General features: G+C 31.9%; 2 protein-coding genes across 2 annotated transcripts in view; one reads left to right on the top strand and one right to left on the bottom strand.

Annotated features, from left to right (window-relative positions):
• The first annotated feature begins 1,221 nt into the window (after positions 1–1,221).
• The window catches only part of LOC141395078 (UPAR/Ly6 domain-containing protein bero-like), a 36,701-nt gene continuing 12,892 nt past the window's right edge, over positions 1,222–25,030 (top strand). Inside the window, exons 1-2 of the mRNA XM_073970499.1 lie at positions 1,222–1,412; positions 1,479–1,655. Coding sequence (XP_073826600.1) covers positions 1,364–1,412; positions 1,479–1,655 — 226 coding nt within the window. The 5' untranslated portion in view covers positions 1,222–1,363. The remainder of the gene's footprint in view (positions 1,413–1,478; positions 1,656–25,030) is intronic.
• LOC141395076 (rho guanine nucleotide exchange factor 25-like) lies at positions 9,093–14,994 on the bottom strand. Its single transcript, XM_073970498.1, has 6 exons — positions 14,769–14,994; positions 14,575–14,688; positions 9,857–10,046; positions 9,663–9,794; positions 9,374–9,592; positions 9,093–9,290 (listed from the first exon to the last, which is right to left on the bottom strand). The coding sequence occupies exons 1-6, from the start codon at positions 14,936–14,938 to the stop codon at positions 9,093–9,095; spliced, it is 1,023 nt and encodes a 340-aa protein (XP_073826599.1). The 5' UTR covers positions 14,939–14,994.

Here is a 25,030-nt window from a genome sequence, read left to right as displayed (position 1 = left end):
ACGATCGCATTCTTCACCCAATTTGATCTTGAGGGTACTCAATTTTGGCAGCTCATCTCTCGCTTCTAGCGCAACAACTAGATTTTCATATGATGTTGGCAGGCTCGCTAACAGCATGATGACATACAGCTCCTCCTGTAGAGCTATTCCTGTTTCCGCCAATTTTTCCACAATGTTCACAAATTTGCAAATGTACTCCTGTACATCTTCATCATCTGCCATGCGCATCTGGATCAGTTGCTTGAAGAGGGTCACTTTTCTTACCGGTCCCTTTGGCCGATGTACCTCTTTCAACGCTTCCCAAGTCTCCTTCGCTGTTGTGCAGTTCTTGATGTGAGCAATCTGCACCGGTGTTGCACTCAAGATGATGGTTGCTGTAGCCTTTTCGTCTTTACGCTTCCATGCTGCAACCTCGTTGGCATTCTTTTCATCTGGAACAGGCTTCTCCATCTCACCATTAACCACCGACCACAAGTCTTGATGTACCAGGACACTTCTCACTTGTAGACTCCATGAGTCGTAGTTGGTATCATCCAATTTCGCAATGTTGTACAGGGAATTCATTTTCCTTGCTATTCACTTTCACAGCTGTGCACTTTAATTTTTCACAATGTATTACTGCTCACTGCTTGTTGATTTTTTCTTTTTCACTTTCACTGCTGCTATTTCCTTGTTGTCTCCATTTGTCACTTTATGCACACACACTTTTATTTCTGCCTGGGCCCATAACCTGTTGGGATGCACACGAGGAAAAACACAAGGACACTTTTATTTCTGCCTGGGCCCATAACCTGTTGGGATGCACAATTGGAGATGAGGACACAAGAACACTTTTACACTTTCACACTGGTGGTTTATTCACAACTGACGATTATTCTACAATGTGTACAGGTACTTATACGTATACGCCTTACAACATATTCAGGTATGTAAATATTTGCATTGGTACATTTCCAATAGAAATAAAAATATTAAAAAAATATTGTCGACACAACGGTGACGTTTTCACAACACACTCTCTCATTGATTGCCTCAGAGTGGACAGACAACATCCCACACGTCATTTTCTGTTTCTGTAGGGGGGAAAACAATGTATCGGTCAAATATTTCTGATTTATTCTATATTTATTTGAATACGACGAAACGAAATGGTCAAAACAAAGTGGAATTTACAGAAAAGCAAATGCTTGTAGATGCCAAAAATTGAATTGAAGAACGACGAGAATAAGAAAATGGTTTTCAAAAAAGAGTCTCTTAAAACATTTTGTTCTGAATAAAAAATCTTGCCCGACACGAATAGTTGACGTCTGGCAGTTAATCGAAAAAGTCACTGAAAAAAAGACATTTCTTAGCTAACGTAAAAATGCGTTTCCTTCTATTGATTGCGGTGCTCATAACAGTTTTTGCCACGGGTTAATTTTACTTTTTCTTCTTTTTTTGTTATATAAAAATAGTGTAAATTTTATTATTTTTTATAGGATTGTCAATAAAATGTTACCAATGCGACTCCATGACCCAACCGCAGTGCAATGAATATTTCTCTCCCAAGGAGATTGATGCAAGTGAATGTGATGACGAAGATATGCCAGCATATTTGACAAAATATGGTCAACGTTTTGAGGCTACAGGTTGTTTGACAAAAATACATGAAGGAAGTAAGTACAGATGTGTGGGTGTGAGTGTGTGTGTGAACAATGTGCAAGTTGTGTAGTTTTAAGAAAAGAAAGAAAACAGAAGTGAACGTTAAGCATAATAATTGTATGAGGCAGTAGGTCAAAAGAAGGCATTGACTGGACATTTTTTAATTTGTGTTTGACCTGACATCCGAAAAACATTTATTAAAAATACCATCTTCGTCCATTGGTGGATGTAAAAATATTCTTTAAAAAAATCCATCTTCGTCCATTGGTGGATGTAAAAATATTCTTTTAAAAAATCCACGATTATTGTCCTGTAGGTGTATGAAAAAATATTCTTTTAAAAAATCCACGAGTATTGCCGTGTTGGTGGATAAAAACATATTCTTTAAAAAATCTACGATGAAAAAATATTCTTTAAAAAATCCACAATTATTGCCCTATTGGCGGATGAAAAAATATTCTTTAAAAAATCCACGTTTTTTGGTCTGTTGATGGATGAAAAAATATTCTTAAAAAAACACGTTTTTTGGTCTGAAAGTGGATGAAAACTATTTCTTAAAAAATCCACGTTTCTTGGCCTGAAGGTGGATGAAAAATATTTTTTAAAAAATCCACGTTTTTTGGTCTGAAGGTGGATGAAAAAATAGTCTTTAAATAATCCACGTTTCTTGGTCTGAAGGTGGATGAAAAATATTCTTTAAATAATCCACGTTTCTTGGTCTGAAGGTGGATGAAAAAATATTCTTTAAATAATCCACGTTTCTTGGTCTGAAGGTGGATGAAAAAATATTCTTTAAATAATCCACGTTTCTTGGTCTGAAGGTGGATGAAAAAATATTCTTTAAATAATCCACGTTTCTTGGTCTGAAGGTGGATGAAAAAATATTCTTTAAATAATCCACGTTTCTTGGTCTGAAGGTGGATGAAAAAATATTCTTTAAATAATCCACGTTTCTTGGTCTGAAGGTGGATGAAAAAATATTCTTTAAATAATCCACGTTTCTTGGTCTGAAGGTGGATGAAAAAATATTCTTTAAATAATCCACGTTTCTTGGTCTGAAGGTGGATGAAAAAATATTCTTTAAATAATCCACGTTTCTTGGTCTGAAGGTGGATGAAAAAATATTCTTTAAATAATCCACGTTTCTTGGTCTGAAGGTGGATGAAAAAATATTCTTTAAATAATCCACGTTTCTTGGTCTGAAGGTGGATGAAAAAATATTCTTTAAATAATCCACGTTTCTTGCTCTGAAGGTGGATGAAAAAATATTCTTTAAATAATCCACGTTTCTTGGTCTGAAGGTGGATGAAAAAATATTCTTTAAATAATCCACGTTTCTTGGTCTGAAGGTGGATGAAAAAATATTCTTTAAATAATCCACGTTTCTTGGTCTGAAGGTGGATGAAAAAATATTCTTTAAATAATCCACGTTTCTTGGTCTGAAGGTGGATGAAAAAATATTCTTTAAATAATCCACGTTTCTTGGTCTGAAGGTGGATGAAAAAATATTCTTTAAATAATCCACGTTTCTTGGTCTGAAGGTGGATGAAAAAATATTCTTTAAATAATCCACGTTTCTTGGTCTGAAGGTGGATGAAAAAATATTCTTTAAATAATCCACGTTTCTTGGTCTGAAGGTGGATGAAAAAATATTCTTTAAATAATCCACGTTTCTTGGTCTGAAGGTGGATGAAAAAATATTCTTTAAATAATCCACGTTTCTTGGTCTGAAGGTGGATGAAAAAATATTCTTTAAATAATCCACGTTTCTTGGTCTGAAGGTGGATGAAAAAATATTCTTTAAATAATCCACGTTTCTTGGTCTGAAGGTGGATGAAAAAATATTCTTTAAATAATCCACGTTTCTTGGTCTGAAGGTGGATGAAAAAATATTCTTTAAATAATCCACGTTTCTTGGTCTGAAGGTGGATGAAAAAATATTCTTTAAATAATCCACGTTTCTTGGTCTGAAGGTGGATGAAAAAATATTCTTTAAATAATCCACGTTTCTTGGTCTGAAGGTGGATGAAAAAATATTCTTTAAATAATCCACGTTTCTTGGTCTGAAGGTGGATGAAAAAATATTCTTTAAATAATCCACGTTTCTTGGTCTGAAGGTGGATGAACAAATATTCTTTAAATAATCCACGTTTCTTGGTCTGAAGGTGGATGAAAAAATATTCTTTAAATAATCCACGTTTCTTGGTCTGAAGGTGGATGAAAAAATATTCTTTAAATAATCCACGTTTCTTGGTCTGAAGGTGGATGAAAAATAATCTTTAAATAATCCACGTTTCTTGGTCTGAAGGTGGATGAAAAAATATTCTTTAAATAATCCACGTTTCTTGGTCTGAAGGTGGATGAAAAAATATTCTTTAAATAATCCACGTTTCTTGGTCTGAAGGTGGATGAAAAAATATTCTTTAAATAATCCACGTTTCTTGGTCTGAAGGTGGATGAAAAAATATTCTTTAAATAATCCACGCTTCTTGGTCTGAAGGTGGATGAAAAAATATTCTTTAAATAATCCACGTTTCTTGGTCTGAAGGTGGATGAAAAAATATTCTTTAAATAATCCACGTTTCTTGGTCTGAAGGTGGATGAAAAAATAGTCTTTAAAAAATCCACATTTTTTGGTCTGTTGGTGGATGAAAAAATATTCTTTAAATAATCCACGTTTCTTGGTCTGAAGGTGGATGAAAAAATATTCTTTAAATAATCCACGTTTCTTGGTCTGAAGGTGGATGAAAAAATATTCTTTAAATAATCCACGTTTCTTGGTCTGAAGGTGGATGAAAAAATATTCTTTAAATAATCCACGTTTCTTGGTCTGAAGGTGGATGAAAAATAATCTTTAAATAATCCACGTTTCTTGGTCTGAAGGTGGATGAAAAAATATTCTTTAAATAATCCACGTTTCTTGGTCTGAAGGTGGATGAAAAAATATTCTTTAAATAATCCACGTTTCTTGGTCTGAAGGTGGATGAAAAAATATTCTTTAAATAATCCACGTTTCTTGGTCTGAAGGTGGATGAAAAAATATTCTTTAAATAATCCACGCTTCTTGGTCTGAAGGTGGATGAAAAAATATTCTTTAAATAATCCACGTTTCTTGGTCTGAAGGTGGATGAAAAAATATTCTTTAAATAATCCACGTTTCTTGGTCTGAAGGTGGATGAAAAAATAGTCTTTAAAAAATCCACATTTTTTGGTCTGTTGGTGGATGAAAAAATATTCTTTAAATAATCCACGTTTCTTGGTCTGAAGGTGGATGAAAAAATATTCTTTAAATAATCCACGTTTCTTGGTCTGAAGGTGGATGAAAAAATAGTCTTTAAAAAATCCACATTTTTTGGTCTGTTGGTGGATGAAAAAATATTCTTTAAAAAATCCACGTTTTTTGGTCTGTTGGTGGATGAAAAAATATTCTTTAAAAAATCCACGATTTTTGGTCTGTTGGTGGATGAAAAAATATTCTTTAAAAAATCCACGTTTTTTGGTCTGTTGGTGGATGAAAAAATATTCTTTAAAAATCCACGTTTTTTTGGTCTGTTGGTGGATGAAAAAATATTCTTTAAAAAATCCACGTTTTTTGGTCTGTTGGTGGATGAAAAAATATTCTTTAAAAAATCCTCGTTTCTTGGTCTGAAGGTGGATGAAAAAATATTCTTTAAAAAATCCACGTTTCTTGGTCTGAAGGTGGATGAAAAAATATTCTTTAAATAATCCGAGTATCTTGTTCTGAAAGTGGATGAAAAAATATTCTTTAAAAAATCCACGTTTTTTGGTCTGTTGGTGGATATTCTTTAAAAAATCCACGTTTTTTTGTCAGTTGGTGGATAAAAAAATTTTCTTTAAATAATCCACGTTTTTTGGTCTGTTGGTGGATTAAAAAATATTCTTTAAAAAATCCACGTTTTTTGGTCTGTTGGTGGATGAAAAATATTCTTTAAAAAATCCACGTTTTTTGGTCTGTTGGTGGATGAAAAAATATTCTTTAAAAAATCCACGACTATTGGTCTGTTGGTGGATGAAAAAATATTCTTTAAAAAATCCACGACTATTGGTCTGTTGGTGGATGAAAAAATATTCTTTAAAAAATCCACGACTATTGGTATGTTGGTAAAAGGAAAAATATTCTTTAAAAAATCCACGATTATTGCCCTGTTGGTGGATGAAAAAATATTCTTTAAAAAATCCACGATTATTGCCTTGTTGGGGGATGAAAAAATATTCTTTAAAAATCCACGATTATTGCCCTGTTGGGGGATGAAAAAATATTCTTTAAAAAATCCACGATTATTACCCTGTTGGTGGGTGAAAATATGATCTTTAATAAATCCACGATTTTTGCCCGGTTGGTGAATGAAAAAATATTCTTTAAAAATCTACGACAATTGCCCCGCTGTTGGATAGAAAAATATTCTTTAAGAAGTCCACGATTATTGCCCTGTTGGTGGATGAAAAAATATTCTCTAAAAAATCCACGACTATTGGTCTGTTGGTAAAAGGAAAAACATTCTTTAAAAATCCACTATTATTGCCCTGTTGGGGGATGAAAAAATATTCTTTAAAAATCCACGATTATTGCCCTGTTGGGGGATGAAAAAATATTCTTTAAAAATCCACGATTATTGCCCCGCTGGTGGATGAAAACATATTCTTTAAAAAATCCACGATTATTGCCCTGTTGGGGGATGAAAAAATATTCTTTAAAAAATCCACGATTATTTCCCTGTTGGTGGATGAAAAAATATTCTTTAAAAAATCCACGATTATTGCCCTGTTGGGGGATGAAAAAATATTCTTTAAAAAATCCACGATTATTTCCCTGTTTGTGGATGAAAAATATTCTTTAAAAAATCCACGATTATTGCCCCGCTGGTGGATAGAAAAATATTCTTTAAAAAATCCACGATTATTGCCCTGTTGGTGAATGAAAAAATATTCTTTAAAATTCCACGACAATTGCCCCGCTGGTGGATGAAAAAATATTCTTTAAAAAATCCACGATTATTGCCCTGTTGGGGGATGAAAAAAAAAAAACATTGTTCCACAACATCCCATACGGGACAAGGGAGACTTCTCTCATATCAATGAGTGCACCTCGATTCATATTTAGCTCAATGATATGTGACCTACTGTTTATCGCCGAGTCCGAACGGCGTGTCTTAAGAACCACTTGTGGAGAAGTTTTTCAAGGCTGAAATACTCAGGAAATGTCGCCAACATTACTGAGGGGTATTTTGCCACCGTTTAAAAATGTTTGATGTTGCCTGGCCGGGGAATCGAATCCCCGACCTTCTGCGTGCAAGGCGGGCGTGCATACCATTGCACCACGGTGGCACCCGGGATGAAAAAATATTCTTTAAAAAATCCACGACTATTGGTCTGTTGGTAAAAGGAAAAATATTCTTTAAAAAATCCACGACTATTGGTCTGTTGGTAAAAGGAAAAATATTCTTTAAAAAATCCACGACTATTGGTCTGTTGGTAAAAGGAAAAATATTCTTTAAAAAATCCACGACTATTGGTCTGTTGGTAAAAGGAAAAATATTCTTTAAAAAATCCACGACTATTGGTCTGTTGGTAAAAGGAAAAATATTCTTTAAAAAATCCACGATTATTGCCCTGTTGGTGGATGAAAAAATATTCTTTAAAAAATCCACGACTATTGGTCTGTTGGTGGTTGAAAAAATATTCTTTAAAAAATCAACGATTATTGCCCTATTGGTGGATGAAAAAATATTCTTTAAAAAATCCACGATTATTGCCCTGTTGGGGAATAAAAAAATATTCTTTAAAAAATCCATGTTTGTTGGTCTGTTGGTGGATGAAAAAATATTCTTTAAAAAATCCACGATTATTGCCCTGTTGGGGAATAAAAAAATATTCTTTAAAAAATCCATGTTTGTTGGTCTGTTGGTGGATGAAAAAATATTCTTAAAAAAATCCACGTTTGTTGGTCTGTTGGTGGATGAAAAAATATTCTTTAAAAAATCCACGTTTGTTGGTCTGTTGGTGGATGAAAAAATATTCTTTAAAAAATCCCCGTTTGTTGGTCTGTTGGTGGATGAAAAAATATTCTTTAAAAAATCCACGTTTGTTGGTCTGTTGGTGGATGAAAAAATATTCTTTAAAAAATCCACGTTTGTTGGTCTGTTGGTGGATGAAAAAATATTCTTTAAAAAATCCAAGTTTGTTGGTCTGTTGGTGGATGAAAAAATATTCTTTAAAAAATCCACGTTTGTTAGTCTGTTGGTGGATGAAAAAATATTCTTTAAAAAATCCACGTTTGTTGGTCTGTTGGTGGATGAAAAAATATTCTTTAAAAAATCCATGTTTGTTGGTCTGTTGGTGGATGAAAAAATATTCTTAAAAAAATCCACGTTTGTTGGTCTGTTGGTGGATGAAAAAATATTCTTTAAAAAATCCAAGTTTGTTGGTCTGTTGGTGGATGAAAAAATATTCTTTAAAAAATCCACGTTTGTTGGTCTGTTGGTGGATGAAAAAATATTCTTTAAAAAATCCACGTTTGTTGGTCTGTTGGTGGATGAAAAAATATTCTTTAAAAAATCCAAGTTTGTTGGTCTGTTGGTGGATGAAAAAATATTCTTTAAAAAATCCATGTTTGTTGGTCTGTTGGTGGATGAAAAAATATTCTTTAAAAAATCCACGTTTGTTAGTCTGTTGGTGGATGAAAAAATATTCTTTAAAAAATCCACGTTTGTTGGTCTGTTGGTGGATGAAAAAATATTCTTTAAAAAATCCACGTTTGTTGGTCTGTTGGTGGATGAAAAAATATTCTTTAAAAAATCCAAGTTTGTTGGTCTGTTGGTGGATGAAAAAATATTCTTTAAAAAATCCACGTTTGTTGGTCTGTTGGTGGATGAAAAAATATTCTTTAAAAAATCCATGTTTGTTGGTCTGTTGGTGGATGAAAAAATATTCTTTAAAAAATACAAGTTTGTTGGTCTGTTGGTGGATGAAAAAATATTCTTTAAAAAATCCATGTTTGTTGGTCTGTTGGTGGATGAAAAAATATTCTTTAAAAAATCCAAGTTTGTTGGTCTGTTGGTGGATGAAAAAATATTCTTTAAAAAATCCACGTTTGTTGGTCTGTTGGTGGATGAAAAAATATTCTTTAAAAAATCCACGTTTGTTGGTCTGTTGGTGGATGAAAAAATATTCTTTAAAAAATCCACGTTTCTTGGTCTGAAGGTGGATGAAAAAATATTCTTTAAATAATCCACGTTTCTTGGTCTGAAGGTGGATGAAAAAATATTCTTTAAATAATCCACGTTTCTTGGTCTGAAGGTGGATGAAAAAATATTCTTTAAATAATCCACGTTTCTTGGTCTGCTAGTCCTTAAAAACATCCTTTAAAAAATGCACGAAAAAAATAAAAAAACATTTACATTTTTTAATATACATTTTTATTCACTTCAAATTTATATTGAAATATCGTCTGTAGGATTCTGTAGTTCTGCAGCAAATTCCTCTTGCAATTTTAACTCATTTTGTATTTTTTCAAGCCAATTATGATTCGACTCTTGATTATCACCTCTACAAACAATGATCAAATCCGAGTGAGTTTCGGTAGATATAATCTTAAAAGGATCTCCTTTTTCAATTTTAAATTTGTTCATCTGTAAAATAAGAAAAATATTATACTTATGTTTATATACATACATATAAGAGAGAAATAAAGGTCTTTTTGGTTGAACTTTACCGGTATTTGCCTTTGATATAAATATCGATTTTCCGATCTGCTTTTGATGGTAAATAACAGGATATACTTAAACATGAAGACATAATAACGCACCCACTTCTTCTTATTTTTACAGTTTAAGAAATCGTGATGGATCAGTTTTCCCTGTTCCGTGATATCACCTGGATATTTGAAAATACCATCAACGCATTTAAAGAAATTGGCTTCAGCTACAATTCGCTGGATAATCGTAAGAATAAATGAATAACTGATTATTATGTGATTACCATTTGCAACTTGCTAACCACACCTTAATCACTTTGGAAGCTTCATCAAGCATTGGGCTTTCCCTTTCTATAGCATGGACATTTTCGACAAGTCGATCCAACAAAAGTTTATAACGAAACATTTGTTGAGGGGGTTGCATTAGGAAAAATTCGATCTGAAAATGCAATGAAGTTTAGAAACATACATATATAGAAGATCACTACCCACTTCACTTACCGTATGTTTTTGACCCAACTCCCTGGATAGGTTCTCAAAATAATCGCTATATCTGCGTACGATTATTACAGAAAATTCTCTTTTACTGCAATACTTGGAATACATGTGAAATTCAGACTCACAGCGCACAAACTGTTTGGCAAGTTTATTTGGGCAATCAGAATTGTCTTTAAGAAGCATGAAAAAATAGCTGAAGATGCACAAAAAGAAGGAAAAATAAATAAAAAAATCTTTGAATAATCCACGTTTCTTGGTCTGAAGGTGTATGAAAAAATATTCTCTAAATAATCCAAGTTTCTTGGTCTGAAGGTGGATGAAAAAATATTCTTTAAATAATCCACGTTTCTTGGTCTGAAGGTGGATGAAAAAATATTTTTTAAATAATCAACGTTTCTTGGTCTGAAGGTGTATGAAAAAATATTCTCTAAATAATCCAAGTTTCTTGGTCTGAAGGTGGATGAAAAAATATTCTTTAAATAATCCACGTTTCTTGGTCTGAAGGTGGATGAAAAAATATTTTTTAAATAATCCACGTTTCTTGGTCTGAAGGTGGATGAAAACCCCTTCTTTAAATACTCCACGTTACATGGTCCATAATCCACGTTTCTTGGTCTAATGGTGGATGAAAAAATATTCTTTAAATAATCCACGTTTCTTGGTCTGAAGGTGGATGAAAAAATATTCTTTAAATAATCCACGTTTCTTGGTCTGAAGGTGGATGAAAAAATATTCTTTAAATAATCCACGTTTCTTGGTCTGAAGGTGGATGAAAAAATATTTTTTAAATAATCCACGTTTCATGGTCTGAAGGTGGATGAAAAAACCCTCTTTAAATAATCCACGTTACATGGTCCATAATCCACGTTTCTTGGTCTAATGGTGGATGAAAAAATATTCTTTAAATAATCCACGTTTCTTGGTCTGAAGGTGGATGAAAAAATATTCTTTAAATAATCCACGTTTCTTGGTCTGAAGGTGGATGAAAAAATATTCTTTAAAAAATCCACGTTCCTTGGTCTGAAAGTGGATGAAAAAACCTTCTTTAAATCATCCACGTTTCTTGGTCTAATGGTGGATGAAAAAATATTCTTTAAATAATCAACGTTTCTTGATGTGTTGGTGGATGAAAAAATATTCTTTAAAAATCCACAATTTTTGTTCTTAAGGTGTATGAAAAAAATATTCCTTAAAAAATCCACGTTTCTTGGTCTAATGGTGGATGAAAAATATCTTTAAATAATCCCCACTTCTTGATCTGAAGGTGTATGAAAAAATATTTTTTAAATAAGCAATGTTTCTTGGTCAAAAGGTGGATGAAAAAATATTCTTTAAATAATCCCCAATCCTTGGTCTGAAAGTGAATGAAAAAACCACGTTTCTTGGTCTGTTGGTGGACAAAAATATATTCCTTAAATAATACATTCTTTAAAAAATCCACGTTGCTTGGTTTGAAGGCCTTTTACAGAACATTTGTTCCATAAGCCGAACTAAGAAAAAACTCCAATCCTCTGTGTTTGCTGCTGTATTTTCCAAATCTGGGATATGTAGCTTTATGATATCTCGTTTCACTTGTTCGCTCCAACGAAGCTTTGGCCTTCCAGATCTGCGAGAACCTCCATGCGGCTCGTATTTATACCCCTTTTTAGCGGGTTCATCATCACTCATTCTTATAACATGGCCTAGCTATCGCAATCGTTGTATCTCGATTCGTTCAACTACGTTGATGTCATTGTATAGTTGATACAGCTCGTTGTTCATAAGACGCCGATATTCGCCGTCAACACAGATTGGCCCGTAGATCTTTCGAAGAATTTTTTCTCTCGAACACACCCAGCACTGCCTTATCTGCTTGCTTGAACTATGGTTCATTAGCACGGGTAATATCAGTGTTTTGTAAAGTGTTACTTTTGTTTGACGAGAGGTGGCTTTATTCCTAAACTGCCTACTCAGCCCAAAGTAGCATCTGTTAGCCAACACTATTTTTCTTCGTATTTCACAACTGATGTTATTTGTTGTGTTTATGGCGGTGCCGAGGTAGACGAAGTCCTTTACTACCTCAAAATTGTAGGTACCAACATTCACAGATAGTGTGGGATTTGTGGACAGATTACGCGTCGATACCATCAACTTGGTTTTTTTCGCCGTTTACTGCCAGACCAACTTTAGCAGATTCTCTTTCGACTTTTGCAAAGGTGTCAGTTACTTCCTTTACCGATCGACCCATGATGTCAATGTCATCGGCATAAACCAGTAACATATGACTGTTCGTGTATTTCTTTTGACCTTCGCGTCTCGTATGACCTTTTCCAGCAGGATGTTGAATAGATCACACGACAGGCCGTCTCCTTGTCTGAAACCTCTTTTGGTAATAAACTCTTCGGAGAGGTTCTTTCCTATTCTAACTTAGGATCTCGTCTCAGTTAATGTCATTCTACAAAGCCGAATGAGCTTTGCAGGAATACCAAAATCAGACATGGCTTGGAACACCTTTGAACGTATAGGGCTGTAGAATGCTGCTTTATAATCGACGAAAATATGGAAGGTGTCGATCTGCATTTCTTGGGTCTTTTCCACGATTTGTCTCAAGGTAAATATCTGGTCAATGGTGGATTTGCCAGGTCTAAAGCCGCACTGATAGGGTCCAATAATTTCATTGACCATAGGCTTTAGTCTCTCACACAATATGCCAGATACTATCTTATATGCAATAGGGAGCAGACTTATGCCCCTGTAATTGGAGCACACAGTCTTATCACCCTTCTTGTGGACTGGACATAGGATGCTCACGTTCCAATAGTCGGGTACGCGTTCTTCCTGCCAGATGGTGCTAACTAGCTGATGCATACACCTTATCAGCGTGTCGCCTCCGGTTTTGAACAGCTCGGCTGGTAAGCCATCTGCTCCTGCCGCCTTATTATTCTTCAGCCGGTTTATTGCTGTCATTACCTCATCTTGGCTGGGCGGTATACATTCAATACCATCTTCTGGGATTGGATCTGTGGTATCTTCGACATCTTCACTGCTATCGGATACCAACAGTTTGGAAAAATGTTCTTTCCATATCCTGAGCACACTATCTGTATCAGTTACCAAATTACCTTGTTGGTCTCTACAGGAGGATATACCTGTACCAAAGCCATCAGTTTGATGCTTGACTCTTTGGTAGAATTTTCGGACTTCGTTCTGTCTCCTGTACATCTCTATTTGTTTACACTCCCTCTTTTCCATCTCTCTCTTTTTCCTGCGGAAAAGACGTTTCTCCTCTCTTCTTTTCTCACGATACCTCTCTCGTGCGCTACGCGTTGCTACTGATTGTAAAGTAGCCCTATATGCCGCATTTTTTTCTTCGGTAGCAGCACGGCACTCCTGGTCATACCACGGATTCTTTGGTGGAGGTCTCTGGTATCCAAGTACTGATTTTGCGGCTGTTTGCATGGAGTGGGCAATATTTTGCCATTGTGCTGATATGTTATCGGGACGAGAAGCGCTATCATTAAGCAATTGGGTCAGTTGAGTGGAATATGCTGTGGCTATCTGTTGTGATTGCAGCTTACCGATGTCTAACTTTCGTGTTGTGTCTGTCCGTGCTTTATTTGCAACGTTTAGACGGGTACGTACCTTTGCTGCAACGAGGTAATGGTCCGAATCTATGTTTGCTCCTCGGAACGATCGTACATCCAACACGCTCGATGAATGTCTTCCATCTATCACAACGTGATCAATTTGATTTATTGTTCTTTGGTCTGGAGACAGCCAAGTGCCCTTATGAATATCGAGATGCTTAAATCTGGTACTGCTAACTACCATGTTTTTTGCCGCTGCGAAGTCTATCAGCCTCATTCCATTGTCTGATATTTCACTATGTAGACTGAATTTCCCGCCTGTTTGTCCAAAGATATTCTCCTTTCCAATTTTGGCATTAAAATCGCCTAGAATGATTTTAATGTCATGGGCCGGACAACGGTCATATGCTTCTTCTAGGCGCTCGTAGAATATATCTTTGGTCTGTTCGTCCTTGTCTTCGGTTGGAGCATGAGCGCAGATAAAGCTGATGTTAAAGAATTTTGCTTTTAATCGAATTGTAGCAAGTCTTTCATTCACTGGGGTGAAGCTGGAGACCAGATGTTTTAACCTCTGACCAACTACAAAACCACAACCAAACTCATGCTTTTAGGTGTTGTTGTGACGCCTTTCCCAATCCATCGTATTTCCTGTATCGGCCTTGTACTTTTCAAGTATGTACGTCTGCCAATGCGAAGACTGCACCTTCTCTATAAAGAGTGCGAACATTCCAGGTGCAGATTCGCAGATCATTGCCCTTAAAACGTTTGCGGGGGTCGTCAACTTTAGAGGGGTTTGTTTTTCTTTTCTTTCGATGGATGAAAAAATATTCTTTAAAAAATCCACGTTGCTTGGTCGATAGGGGGATGAAAAAATATTCTTTGAATAATACCCAATTCTTGGCCTGAAAGTAGATGAAAAATATACTTTAAAAAATTCACGCGTCTTGGTCTGAAGTGGGATGAAAAAATATTCTTTAAATAATTCACGTTTCTTGGTCTGTTGCTGGATGAAAAAAATATTATTTTAATAATCCACGTTTCATGGTTTGAATGTGAATGAAAAAATATTCTTTAATAATTCTAGATTGTTGAAAACATATTCTTTAAAAAAAAATCTTCTATTACAAATTTCTGGTAATCTGATATTCAACTCACTCTTTATGAAAACTATAGATTTCTTCAATATTGTTGAAAATTAAACGGGCACGAATCTTTAAATCATCTGGTATGGACACTATAGGATTCGGCTCCCGAAAATGCTGCATATATCTGTATTAGAAATGTAAAATTATATTAATTGTTGTTGTAAAACTTGAAATTAAAATCATCGTAGGTTTTAAGAGTCTTACCCATCGATAACGATTTCCAAATTTTTTATATAACTTTCCTCAGTATCAAGAATTTCCAAAATTATATGTTTCACTTCTTGTTGGCACTTTAGTCTTTTCTTTTCTTGTTCTTGTTGTTCGCGTTTCTCTTTTATGCTTTTACGAAATGATGCCAATCTTGCAAATGCCATTGTTGTGATTTTTTTTTTCTTCTAAGGAATGATGTTCAGAAACGGACTTTCTTAAGACTGACAACAATTGTATAAATTAGTTGTGGATTTCAACTTCTCTAAATGTCAATAAAAGATGATAAAAATAATAATAACAAACCACAGAAAATAAAAACACATCGTCTAAAATCAGACTACGTATGTGATTCATTGTTTTCAAAACAAAGATTTGTCAGCTGTTTGTATTTAAAAGTGAAAGTACATTCTACAATACAGATGTCAACAAAAGTTATATATATATATATATATATATATATATACAAAATAAATTCTTTAAAAAATCCACGTTTATGTCCTTCATCAAAAAATATTTTTTAAAAAATCCACGTTCATGTCCTTCATCGAAAAATATTTTTTAAAAAATCCACGTTCATGTCCTTCATCGAAAAATATTTTTTAAAAAATCCACGTTTATGTCCTTCATCAAAAAATATTCTTTAAAAAAATCCACGTTTATGTTATGTCCTTCATCAAAAAAAATTCTTTAAAAAATCCACGTTTATGTTATGTCCTTCATCAAAAAATATTCTTTAAAAAATCCACGTTTATGTTATGTCCTTCATCAAAAAATATTTTTTAAAAAATCCACGTTTATGTTCTTCATCAAAAATATTTTTTAAAAAATCCACGTTTATGTTCTTCATCAAAAAATATCTTTTAAAAAATCCACGTTTATGTTCTTCATCAAAAATATTTTTTAAAAAATCCACGTTTATGTTCTTCATCAAAAAATATCTTTTAAAAAATCCACGTTTATGTTCTTCATCAAAAATATTTTTTAAAAAATCCACGTTTATGTTCTTCATCAAAAATATTTTTTAAAAATCCACGTTTATGTTCTTCATCAAAAATATTTTTTTAAAAAATCCACGTTTATGCCCTTCATTAAAAAATATTTTTTAAAAAATCCACGTTTATGTCCTTCATCAAAAAATATTCTTTAAAAAATCCACGTTTATGTCCGTCATCTAAAAATATTCTTTAAAAAATCCACGCTTATGTCCGTCATCTAAAAATATTCTTTAAAAAATCCACGCTTATGTCCTTCATCAAAAAATATTCTTTAAAAAATCCACGTTTATGTCCTTCATCAAAAAATATTCTTTAAAAAATCCACGTGTATGTCCTTCATCAAAAAATATTCTTTAAAAAATCCACGTTTATGTCCTTCATCAAAAAATATTCTTTAAAAAATCCACGTGTATGTCCTTCATCAAAATATATTCTTTAAAAAATCCACGTTTATGTCCTTTATCAAAAATTATTCTTTAAAAAAACCACGTTTATGTCCTTCATCAAAAAATATTCTTTAAAAAATCCACGTTTATGTCCGTCATCTAAAAATATTCTTTAAAAAATCCACGTGTATGTCCTTCATCAAAAATTATTCTTCAAAAAATCCACGTTTATGTCCTTTATCAAAAATTATTCTTTAAAAAATCCACGTTTATGTCCTTTATCAAAAATTATTCTTTAAAAAATCCACGTTTATGTCCTTCATCAAAAAATATTCTTTAAAAAATCCACGTTTATGTCCGTCATCTAAAAATATTCTTTAAAAAATCCACGTGTATGTCCTTCATCAAAAAATATTCTTTAAAAAATCCACGTTTATGTCTTTCACCAAAAAATATTCTTTAAAAAATCCACGTTTATGTCCTTTATCAAAAATTATTCTTTAAAAAATCCACGTTTATGTCCTTCATCACAAAATATTCTTTAAAAAATCCACGTTTATGTCCTTCATCACAAAATATTCTTTAAAAAATCCACGTTTATGTCCTTCATCACAAAATATTCTTTAAAAAATCCACGTTTATGTCCTTCATCACAAAATATTCTTTAACAAATCCACGTTTATGTCCTTCATCACAAAATATTCTTTAAAAAATCCACGTTTATGTCCTTCATCACAAAATATTCTTTAAAAAATCCACGTTTATGTCCGTCATCTAAAAATATTCTTTAAAAAATCCACGTGTATGTCCTTCATCAAAAAATATTCTTTAAAAAATCCACGTGTATGTCCTTCATCAAAAAATATTCTTTAAAAAATCCACGTTTATGTCTTTCACCAAAAAATATTCTTTAAAAAATCCACGTTTATGTCCTTTATCAAAAATTATTCTTTAAAAAATCCACGTTTATGTCCTTCATCAAAAAATATTCTTTAAAAAATCCACGCTTATGTCCGTCATCTAAAAATATTCTTTAAAAAATCCACGCTTATGTCCTTCATCAAAAAATATTCTTTAAAAAATCCACGTTTATGTCCTTCATCAAAAAATATTCTTTAAAAAATCCACGTGTATGTCCTTCATCAAAAAATATTCTTTAAAAAATCCACGTTTATGTCCTTCATCAAAAAATATTCTTTAAAAAATCCACGTGTATGTCCTTCATCAAAATATATTCTTTAAAAAATCCACGTTTATGTCCTTTATCAAAAATTATTCTTTAAAAAATCCACGTTTATGTCCTTCATCAAAAAATATTCTTTAAAAAATCCACGTTTATGTCCGTCATCTAAAAATATTCTTTAAAAAATCCACGTGTATGTCCTTCATCAAAAAATATTCTTCAAAAAATCCACGTTTATGTCTTTCACCAAAAAATATTCTTTAAAAAATCCACGTTTATGTCCTTTATCAAAAATTATTCTTTAAAAAATCCACGTTTATGTCCTTCATCAAAAAATATTCTTTAAAAAATCCACGTTTATGTCCGTCATCTAAAAATATTCTTTAAAAAATCCACGTGTATGTCCTTCATCAAAAAATATTCTTCAAAAAATCCACGTTTATGTCTTTCACCAAAAAATATTCTTTAAAAAATCCACGTTTATGTCCTTTATCAAAAATTATTCTTTAAAAAATCCACGTTTATGTCCTTCATCAAAAAATATTCTTTAAAAAATCCACGTTTATGTCCGTCATCTAAAAATATTCTTTAAAAAATCCACGTGTATGTCCTTCATCAAAAAATATTCTTTAAAAAATCCACGTTTATGTCTTTCACCAAAAAATATTCTTTAAAAAATCCACGTTTATGTCCTTTATCAAAAATTATTCTTTAAAAAATCCACGTTTATGTCCTTCATCAAAAAATATTCTTTAAAAAATCCACGCTTATGTCCGTCATCTAAAAATATTCTTTAAAAAATCCACGCTTATGTCCTTCATCAAAAAATATTCTTTAAAAAATCCACGTTTATGTCCTTCATCAAAAAATATTCTTTAAAAAATCCACGTGTATGTCCTTCATCAAAAAATATTCTTTAAAAAATCCACGTTTATGTCCTTCATCAAAAAATATTCTTTAAAAAATCCACGTGTATGTCCTTCATCAAAATATATTCTTTAAAAAATCCACGTTTATGTCCTTTATCAAAAATTATTCTTTAAAAAATCCACGTTTATGTCCTTCATCAAAAAATATTCTTTAAAAAATCCACGTTTATGTCCGTCATCTAAAAATATTCTTTAAAAAATCCACGTGTATGTCCTTCATCAAAAAATATTCTTCAAAAAATCCACGTTTATGTCTTTCACCAAAAAATATTCTTTAAAAAATCCACGTTTATGTCCTTTATCAAAAATTATTCTTTAAAAAATCCACGTTTATGTCCTTCATCAAAAAATATTCTTTAAAAAATCCACGTTTATGTCCGTCATCTAAAAATATTCTTTAAAAAATCCACGTGTATGTCCTTCATCAAAAAATATTCTTCAAAAAATCCACGTTTATGTCTTTCACCAAAAAATATTCTTTAAAAAATCCACGTTTATGTCCTTTATCAAAAATTATTCTTTAAAAAATCCACGTTTATGTCCTTCATCAAAAAATATTCTTTAAAAAATCCACGTTTATGTCCGTCATCTAAAAATATTCTTTAAAAAATCCACGTGTATGTCCTTCATCAAAAAATATTCTTTAAAAAATCCACGTTTATGTCTTTCACCAAAAAATATTCTTTAAAAAATCCACGTTTATGTCCTTTATCAAAAATTATTCTTTAAAAAATCCACGTTTATGTCCTTCATCACAAAATATTCTTTAAAAAATCCACGTTTATGTCCTTCATCACAAAATATTCTTTAAAAAATCCACGTTTATGTCCTTCATCACAAAATATTCTTTAAAAAATCCACGTTTATGTCCTTCATCACAAAATATTCTTTAAAAAATCCACGTTTATGTCCTTCATCACAAAATATTCTTTAAAAAATCCACGTTTATGTCCTTCATCACAAAATATTCTTTAAAAAATCCACGTTTATGTCCGTCATCTAAAAATATTCTTTAAAAAATCCACGTGTATGTCCTTCATCAAAAAATATTCTTTAAAAAATCCACGTGTATGTCCTTCATCAAAAAATATTCTTTAAAAAATCCACGTTTATGTCTTTCACCAAAAAATATTCTTTAAAAAATCCACGTTTATGTCCTTTATCAAAAATTATTCTTTAAAAAATCCACGTTTATGTCCTTCATCAAAAAATATTCTTTAAAAAATCCACGCTTATGTCCGTCATCTAAAAATATTCTTTAAAAAATCCACGTTTATGTCCTTCATCAAAAAATATTCTTTAAAAAATCCACGTTTATGTCCTTCATCAAAAAATATTCTTTAAAAAATCCACGTGTATGTCCTTCATCAAAAAATATTCTTTAAAAAATCCACGTTTATGTCCTTCATCAAAAAATATTCTTTAAAAAATCCACGTGTATGTCCTTCATCAAAATATATTCTTTAAAAAATCCACGTTTATGTCCTTTATCAAAAATTATTCTTTAAAAAATCCACGTTTATGTCCTTCATCAAAAAATATTCTTTAAAAAATCCACGTTTATGTCCGTCATCTAAAAATATTCTTTAAAAAATCCACGTGTATGTCCTTCATCAAAAAATATTCTTCAAAAAATCCACGTTTATGTCTTTCACCAAAAAATATTCTTTAAAAAATCCACGTTTATGTCCTTTATCAAAAATTATTCTTTAAAAAATCCACGTTTATGTCCTTCATCAAAAAATATTCTTTAAAAAATCCACGTTTATGTCCGTCATCAAAAAATATTCTTTAAAAAATCCACGTGTATGTCCTTCATCAAAAAATATTCTTTAAAAAATCCACGTTTATGTCTTTCACCAAAAAATATTCTTTAAAAAATCCACGTTTATGTCCTTTATCAAAAATTATTCTTTAAAAAATCCACGTTTATGTCCTTCATCACAAAATATTCTTTAAAAAATCCACGTTTATGTCCTTCATCACAAAATATTCTTTAAAAAATCCACGTTTATGTCCTTCATCACAAAATATTCTTTAAAAAATCCACGTTTATGTCCTTCATCACAAAATATTCTTTAAAAAATCCACGTTTATGTCCTTCATCACAAAATATTCTTTAAAAAATCCACGTTTATGTCCGTCATCTAAAAATATTCTTTAAAAAATCCACGTGTATGTCCTTCATCAAAAAATATTCTTTAAAAAATCCACGTTTATGTCCTTCATCAAAAAATATTCTTTAAAAAATCCACGTGTATGTCCTTCATCAAAATATATTCTTTAAAAAATCCACGTTTATGTCCTTTATCAAAAATTATTCTTTAAAAAATCCACGTTTATGTCCTTCATCAAAAAATATTCTTTAAAAAATCCACGCTTATGTCCGTCATCTAAAAATATTCTTTAAAAAATCCACGCTTATGTCCTTCATCAAAAAATATTCTTTAAAAAATCCACGTTTATGTCCTTCATCAAAAAATATTCTTTAAAAAATCCACGTGTATGTCCTTCATCAAAAAATATTCTTTAAAAAATCCACGTGTATGTCCTTCATCAAAATATATTCTTTAAAAAATCCACGTTTATGTCCTTTATCAAAAATTATTCTTTAAAAAATCCACGTGTATGTCCGTCATCTAAAAATATTCTTTAAAAAATCCACGTGTATGTCCTTCATCAAAAAATATTCTTCAAAAAATCCACGTTTATGTCTTTCACCAAAAAATATTCTTTAAAAAATCCACGTTTATGTCCTTTATCAAAAATTATTCTTTAAAAAATCCACGTTTATGTCCTTCATCAAAAAATATTCTTTAAAAAATCCACGTTTATGTCCGTCATCTAAAAATATTCTTTAAAAAATCCACGTGTATGTCCTTCATCAAAAAATATTCTTTAAAAAATCCACGTTTATGTCTTTCACCAAAAAATATTCTTTAAAAAATCCACGTTTATGTCCTTTATCAAAAATTATTCTTTAAAAAATCCACGTTTATGTCCTTCATCACAAAATATTCTTTAAAAAATCCACGTTTATGTCCTTCATCACAAAATATTCTTTAAAAAATCCACGTTTATGTCCTTCATCACAAAATATTCTTTAAAAAATCCACGTTTATGTCCTTCATCACAAAATATTCTTTAAAAAATCCACGTTTATGTCCTTCATCACAAAATATTCTTTAAAAAATCCACGTTTATGTCCTTCATCACAAAATATTCTTTAAAAAATCCACGTTTATGTCCTTCATTAAAAAATATTCTTTAAAAATCCTTCATTAAAAAAATATCCCTTAAAAATCCACGTTGATGTCCTTCATTAAAAAATATTCTTTAAAAATCCTTCATTAAAAAAATATCCCTTAAAAATCCACGTTTATGTCCTTCATTAAAAAATATTCTTTAAAAATCCTTCATTAAAAAAATATCCCTTAAAAATCCACGTTGATGTCCTTCATTAAAAAATATTCTTTAAAAATCCACGTTTATGTCCTTCATCAAAAAATATTCTTTAAAAAATCCACGTTTATGTCCTTTATCAAAAATTATTCTTTAAAAAATCCACGTTTATGTCCTTCATCACAAAATATTCTTTAAAAAATCCACGTTTATGTCCTTCATCACAAAATATTCTTTAAAAAATCCACGTTTATGTCCTTCATCACAAAATATTCTTTAAAAAATCCACGTTTATGTCCTTCATCACAAAATATTCTTTAAAAAATCCACGTTTATGTCCTTCATCACAAAATATTCTTTAAAAAATCCACGTTTATGTCCTTCATCACAAAATATTCTTTAAAAAATCCACGTTTATGTCCTTCATTAAAAAATATTCTTTAAAAATCCTTCATTAAAAAAATATCCCTTAAAAATCCACGTTTATGTCCTTCATTAAAAAATATTCTTTAAAAATCCTTCATTAAAAAAATATCCCTTAAAAATCCACGTTTATGTCCTTCATTAAAAAATATTCTTTAAAAATCTTTCATTAAAAAATATCCCTTAAAAATCCACGTTTATGTCCTTCATCACAAAATATTCTTTAAAAATCCACGTTTATGTCCTTCATCACAAAATATTCTTTAAAAAATCCACGTTTATGTCCTTCATCACAAAATATTCTTTAAAAAATCCACGTTTATGTCCTTCATCACAAAATATTCTTTAAAAAATCCACGTTTATGTCCTTCATCACAAAATATTCTTTAAAAAATCCACGTTTATGTCCTTCATCACAAAATATTCTTTAAAAAATCCACGTTTATGTCCTTCATCACAAAATATTCTTTAAAAAATCCACGTTTATGTCCTTCATCACAAAATATTCTTTAAAAAATCCACGTTTATGTCCTTCATTAAAAAATATTCTTTAAAAATCCTTCATTAAAAAAATATCCCTTAAAAATCCACGTTTATGTCCTTCATTAAAAAATATTCTTTAAAAATCCTTCATTAAAAAAATATCCCTTAAAAATCCACGTTTATGTCCTTCATTAAAAAATATTCTTTAAAAATCCTTCATTAAAAAAATATCCCTTAAAAATCCACGTTTATGTCCTTCATTAAAAAATATTCTTTAAAAATCCTTCATTAAAAAAATATCCCTTAAAAATCCACGTTTATGTCCTTCATTAAAAAATATTCTTTAAAAATCCTTCATTAAAAAAATATCCCTTAAAAATCCACGTTTATGTCCTTCATTAAAAAATATTCTTTAAAAATCCTTGAAGCGGATCAACTTTAAAATACCATGAACTATTTTATTTTTACTTTATTTCATATGTTTACTTTTCACTGAATTCCACTTATGTACATATTTTATTTATCATAGTCTAAACACTTACGTTTTCATTTAGCATTTAGATATTAAGAATACAACCCTGATTTAAATATTAGAATTTAACAGCTAAAAATACAACCATGTACATATTTTGTAAACATTACTATTAATTTACATCTTTGATCCTAATACCTTTTGTACACAACCAATACTAGTTGACTTACTCGCTTCTCACACCGAGTACTTAAACGAATCCAAATTTCAATAAAGTCACTCTAACTTGTTTAGCCAACATTGAAAGTTTATAATCTACCACGCTTGCCCAAGTTGATGGATATAGATTCATAAGCTGGAAATAAACACTAAACAAAGAGTAAAAGTATTCATTCAAAAGAAATCTTGTGTTGTTCTTTCGTATGAAGCCATATCAGCTACGCTCACAAGCTGCTTTATTGAATAGAGCTGCTTTATTGGCGCCCAACGTGGGGCACAACAACAAGCTTCTTTATTGACGCCCAACGAAGTGGCCACGAACAACGATACCAAGATTGAAGACGAAGAAAAAACCATAGCAGATAGCGACGAGTACGTGTCAGGCGAAGAAGCAGAGATGGCGCAGTTTACAGACAGCCAATTCAAACAACTGATCCAGGCAATGCAAAACAATAACCGGACGGATTCGTTTTCGCATTGTACTTCGCGTTTTCGGGGGCAGAGAGATGCCGCCGCAGTTGAGGAGTTTGTAACAGCCATATCGGTTTACAAAGAAATTGAATCGATCTCTGACGCCGACGCAGTAAAAGGGTTGCAGTTGCTTTTTGAGGATTATGCTGCTAACTGGTGGATAGGGGTGAAAAACACAGTGACCACATTTAGCGAAGCAATAAAACTCATAAAAAACACATTTTCTCCGCCACTACCTGACTGGCGCATATTTTCGTCGATTTATGAGACCAGGCAACAAGCAAAAGAGCACACAGACACATTCATTTGCAAGAAAAGGTTGTTGTTTTCGCAGTTGAAAGTGCCTATCGCCGAAGAAGTCCAATTGAATATCGTGTTTGGTTTGCTCAACACGAATATGCGAGAGCGTGTGCGTCGAGAAAATGTGAAAACATTTGAAGAATTATTGTCTGCCTGCAGAGAAGCAGAATTAATGTTATTAGAAGCGCACACGAAAGAAGAGAAGCAGAAAAGTGAAGCAAATTCTGTTCGTTGTAATTTCTGTCGAGAAAAAGGCCATGAAGTGAATGCGTGTGCGAAACTAAAGAAGCGACAAGAGCAGAAACAACAACAACAACAGTACTCGCAGCAAGATCAACAACAACGTCCGCAGACGTCAGCTCAAAGTGTGCAGCAGAGAAAACCAACAGTTGCTTGTTATGGATGTGGTGCGCCTGGTGTATACAGAGCGAATTGCACTACATGTAACAACAACAACAAGGACAGCCCTCAGCCACTTTCATTCAACACCATTGCCGCTGGTACTATTGGTCGCGCTCTTCCTACAACTCATGTCGAGGTGTTTGGTTTATTGGGAGAAGCTGTTTTCGACACCGGCGCAAAAATTAGTGTTGCCAGCATGAATTTAAGAAACATACTGAGAGAAAATGGTTGCAATTTCCAAAAGGTACGAGCCGATGTCAGTTTGGCAGATGGCTCATCAACAACTGAAAACGTCGAATCTACAATATGCGACATACGTATTGGAAAGAGGACACGAAGAATTAGATTTGTCTGTTTACCCAATGCCACAAAAAACAGAACACTCCTTGGTGCAGATTTTATGGAGCAATCCGGCATCACATTAAATATGGCGCAACGATATTGGTATTTCGAAGATGAGCCGAAGACAAGATATTCGTTTACCAATCCATTGGAGATGCAAGTCTTTTCATTGGATGTCCAGGGCCATGAAGACTCACCAACAACTAAAGCCGTTGCTGACATTTCGAAATTCATCGAGTTCGTGGAAGG

Source organism: Musca autumnalis, unplaced genomic scaffold (genome assembly GCF_047663935.1).
Source record: "Musca autumnalis isolate F117 unplaced genomic scaffold, ASM4766393v1 scaffold_2, whole genome shotgun sequence".
In the NCBI taxonomy this organism is placed as follows: domain Eukaryota; kingdom Metazoa; phylum Arthropoda; class Insecta; order Diptera; family Muscidae; genus Musca; species Musca autumnalis.
This window is presented reverse-complemented; position numbering and strand designations above follow the sequence as displayed.

What these genes read in the sequence shown, in the direction of transcription:
- LOC141395076 (XM_073970498.1), bottom strand. Translation starts at nt 14,938, where the DNA reads ATGGCATTTGCAAGATTGGCATCATTTCGTAAAAGCATAAAAGAGAAA. An exon ending in ATCTATAGTTTTCATAAAGA is followed by an intron (nt 10,047 to 14,574) that starts GTGAGTTGAATA and finishes GTGCATCTTCAG; the next exon opens with CTATTTTTTCATGCTTCTTA. An exon ending in AAGCTTCCAAAGTGATTAAG is followed by an intron (nt 9,593 to 9,662) that starts GTGTGGTTAGCA and finishes ACGATTATCCAG; the next exon opens with CGAATTGTAGCTGAAGCCAA.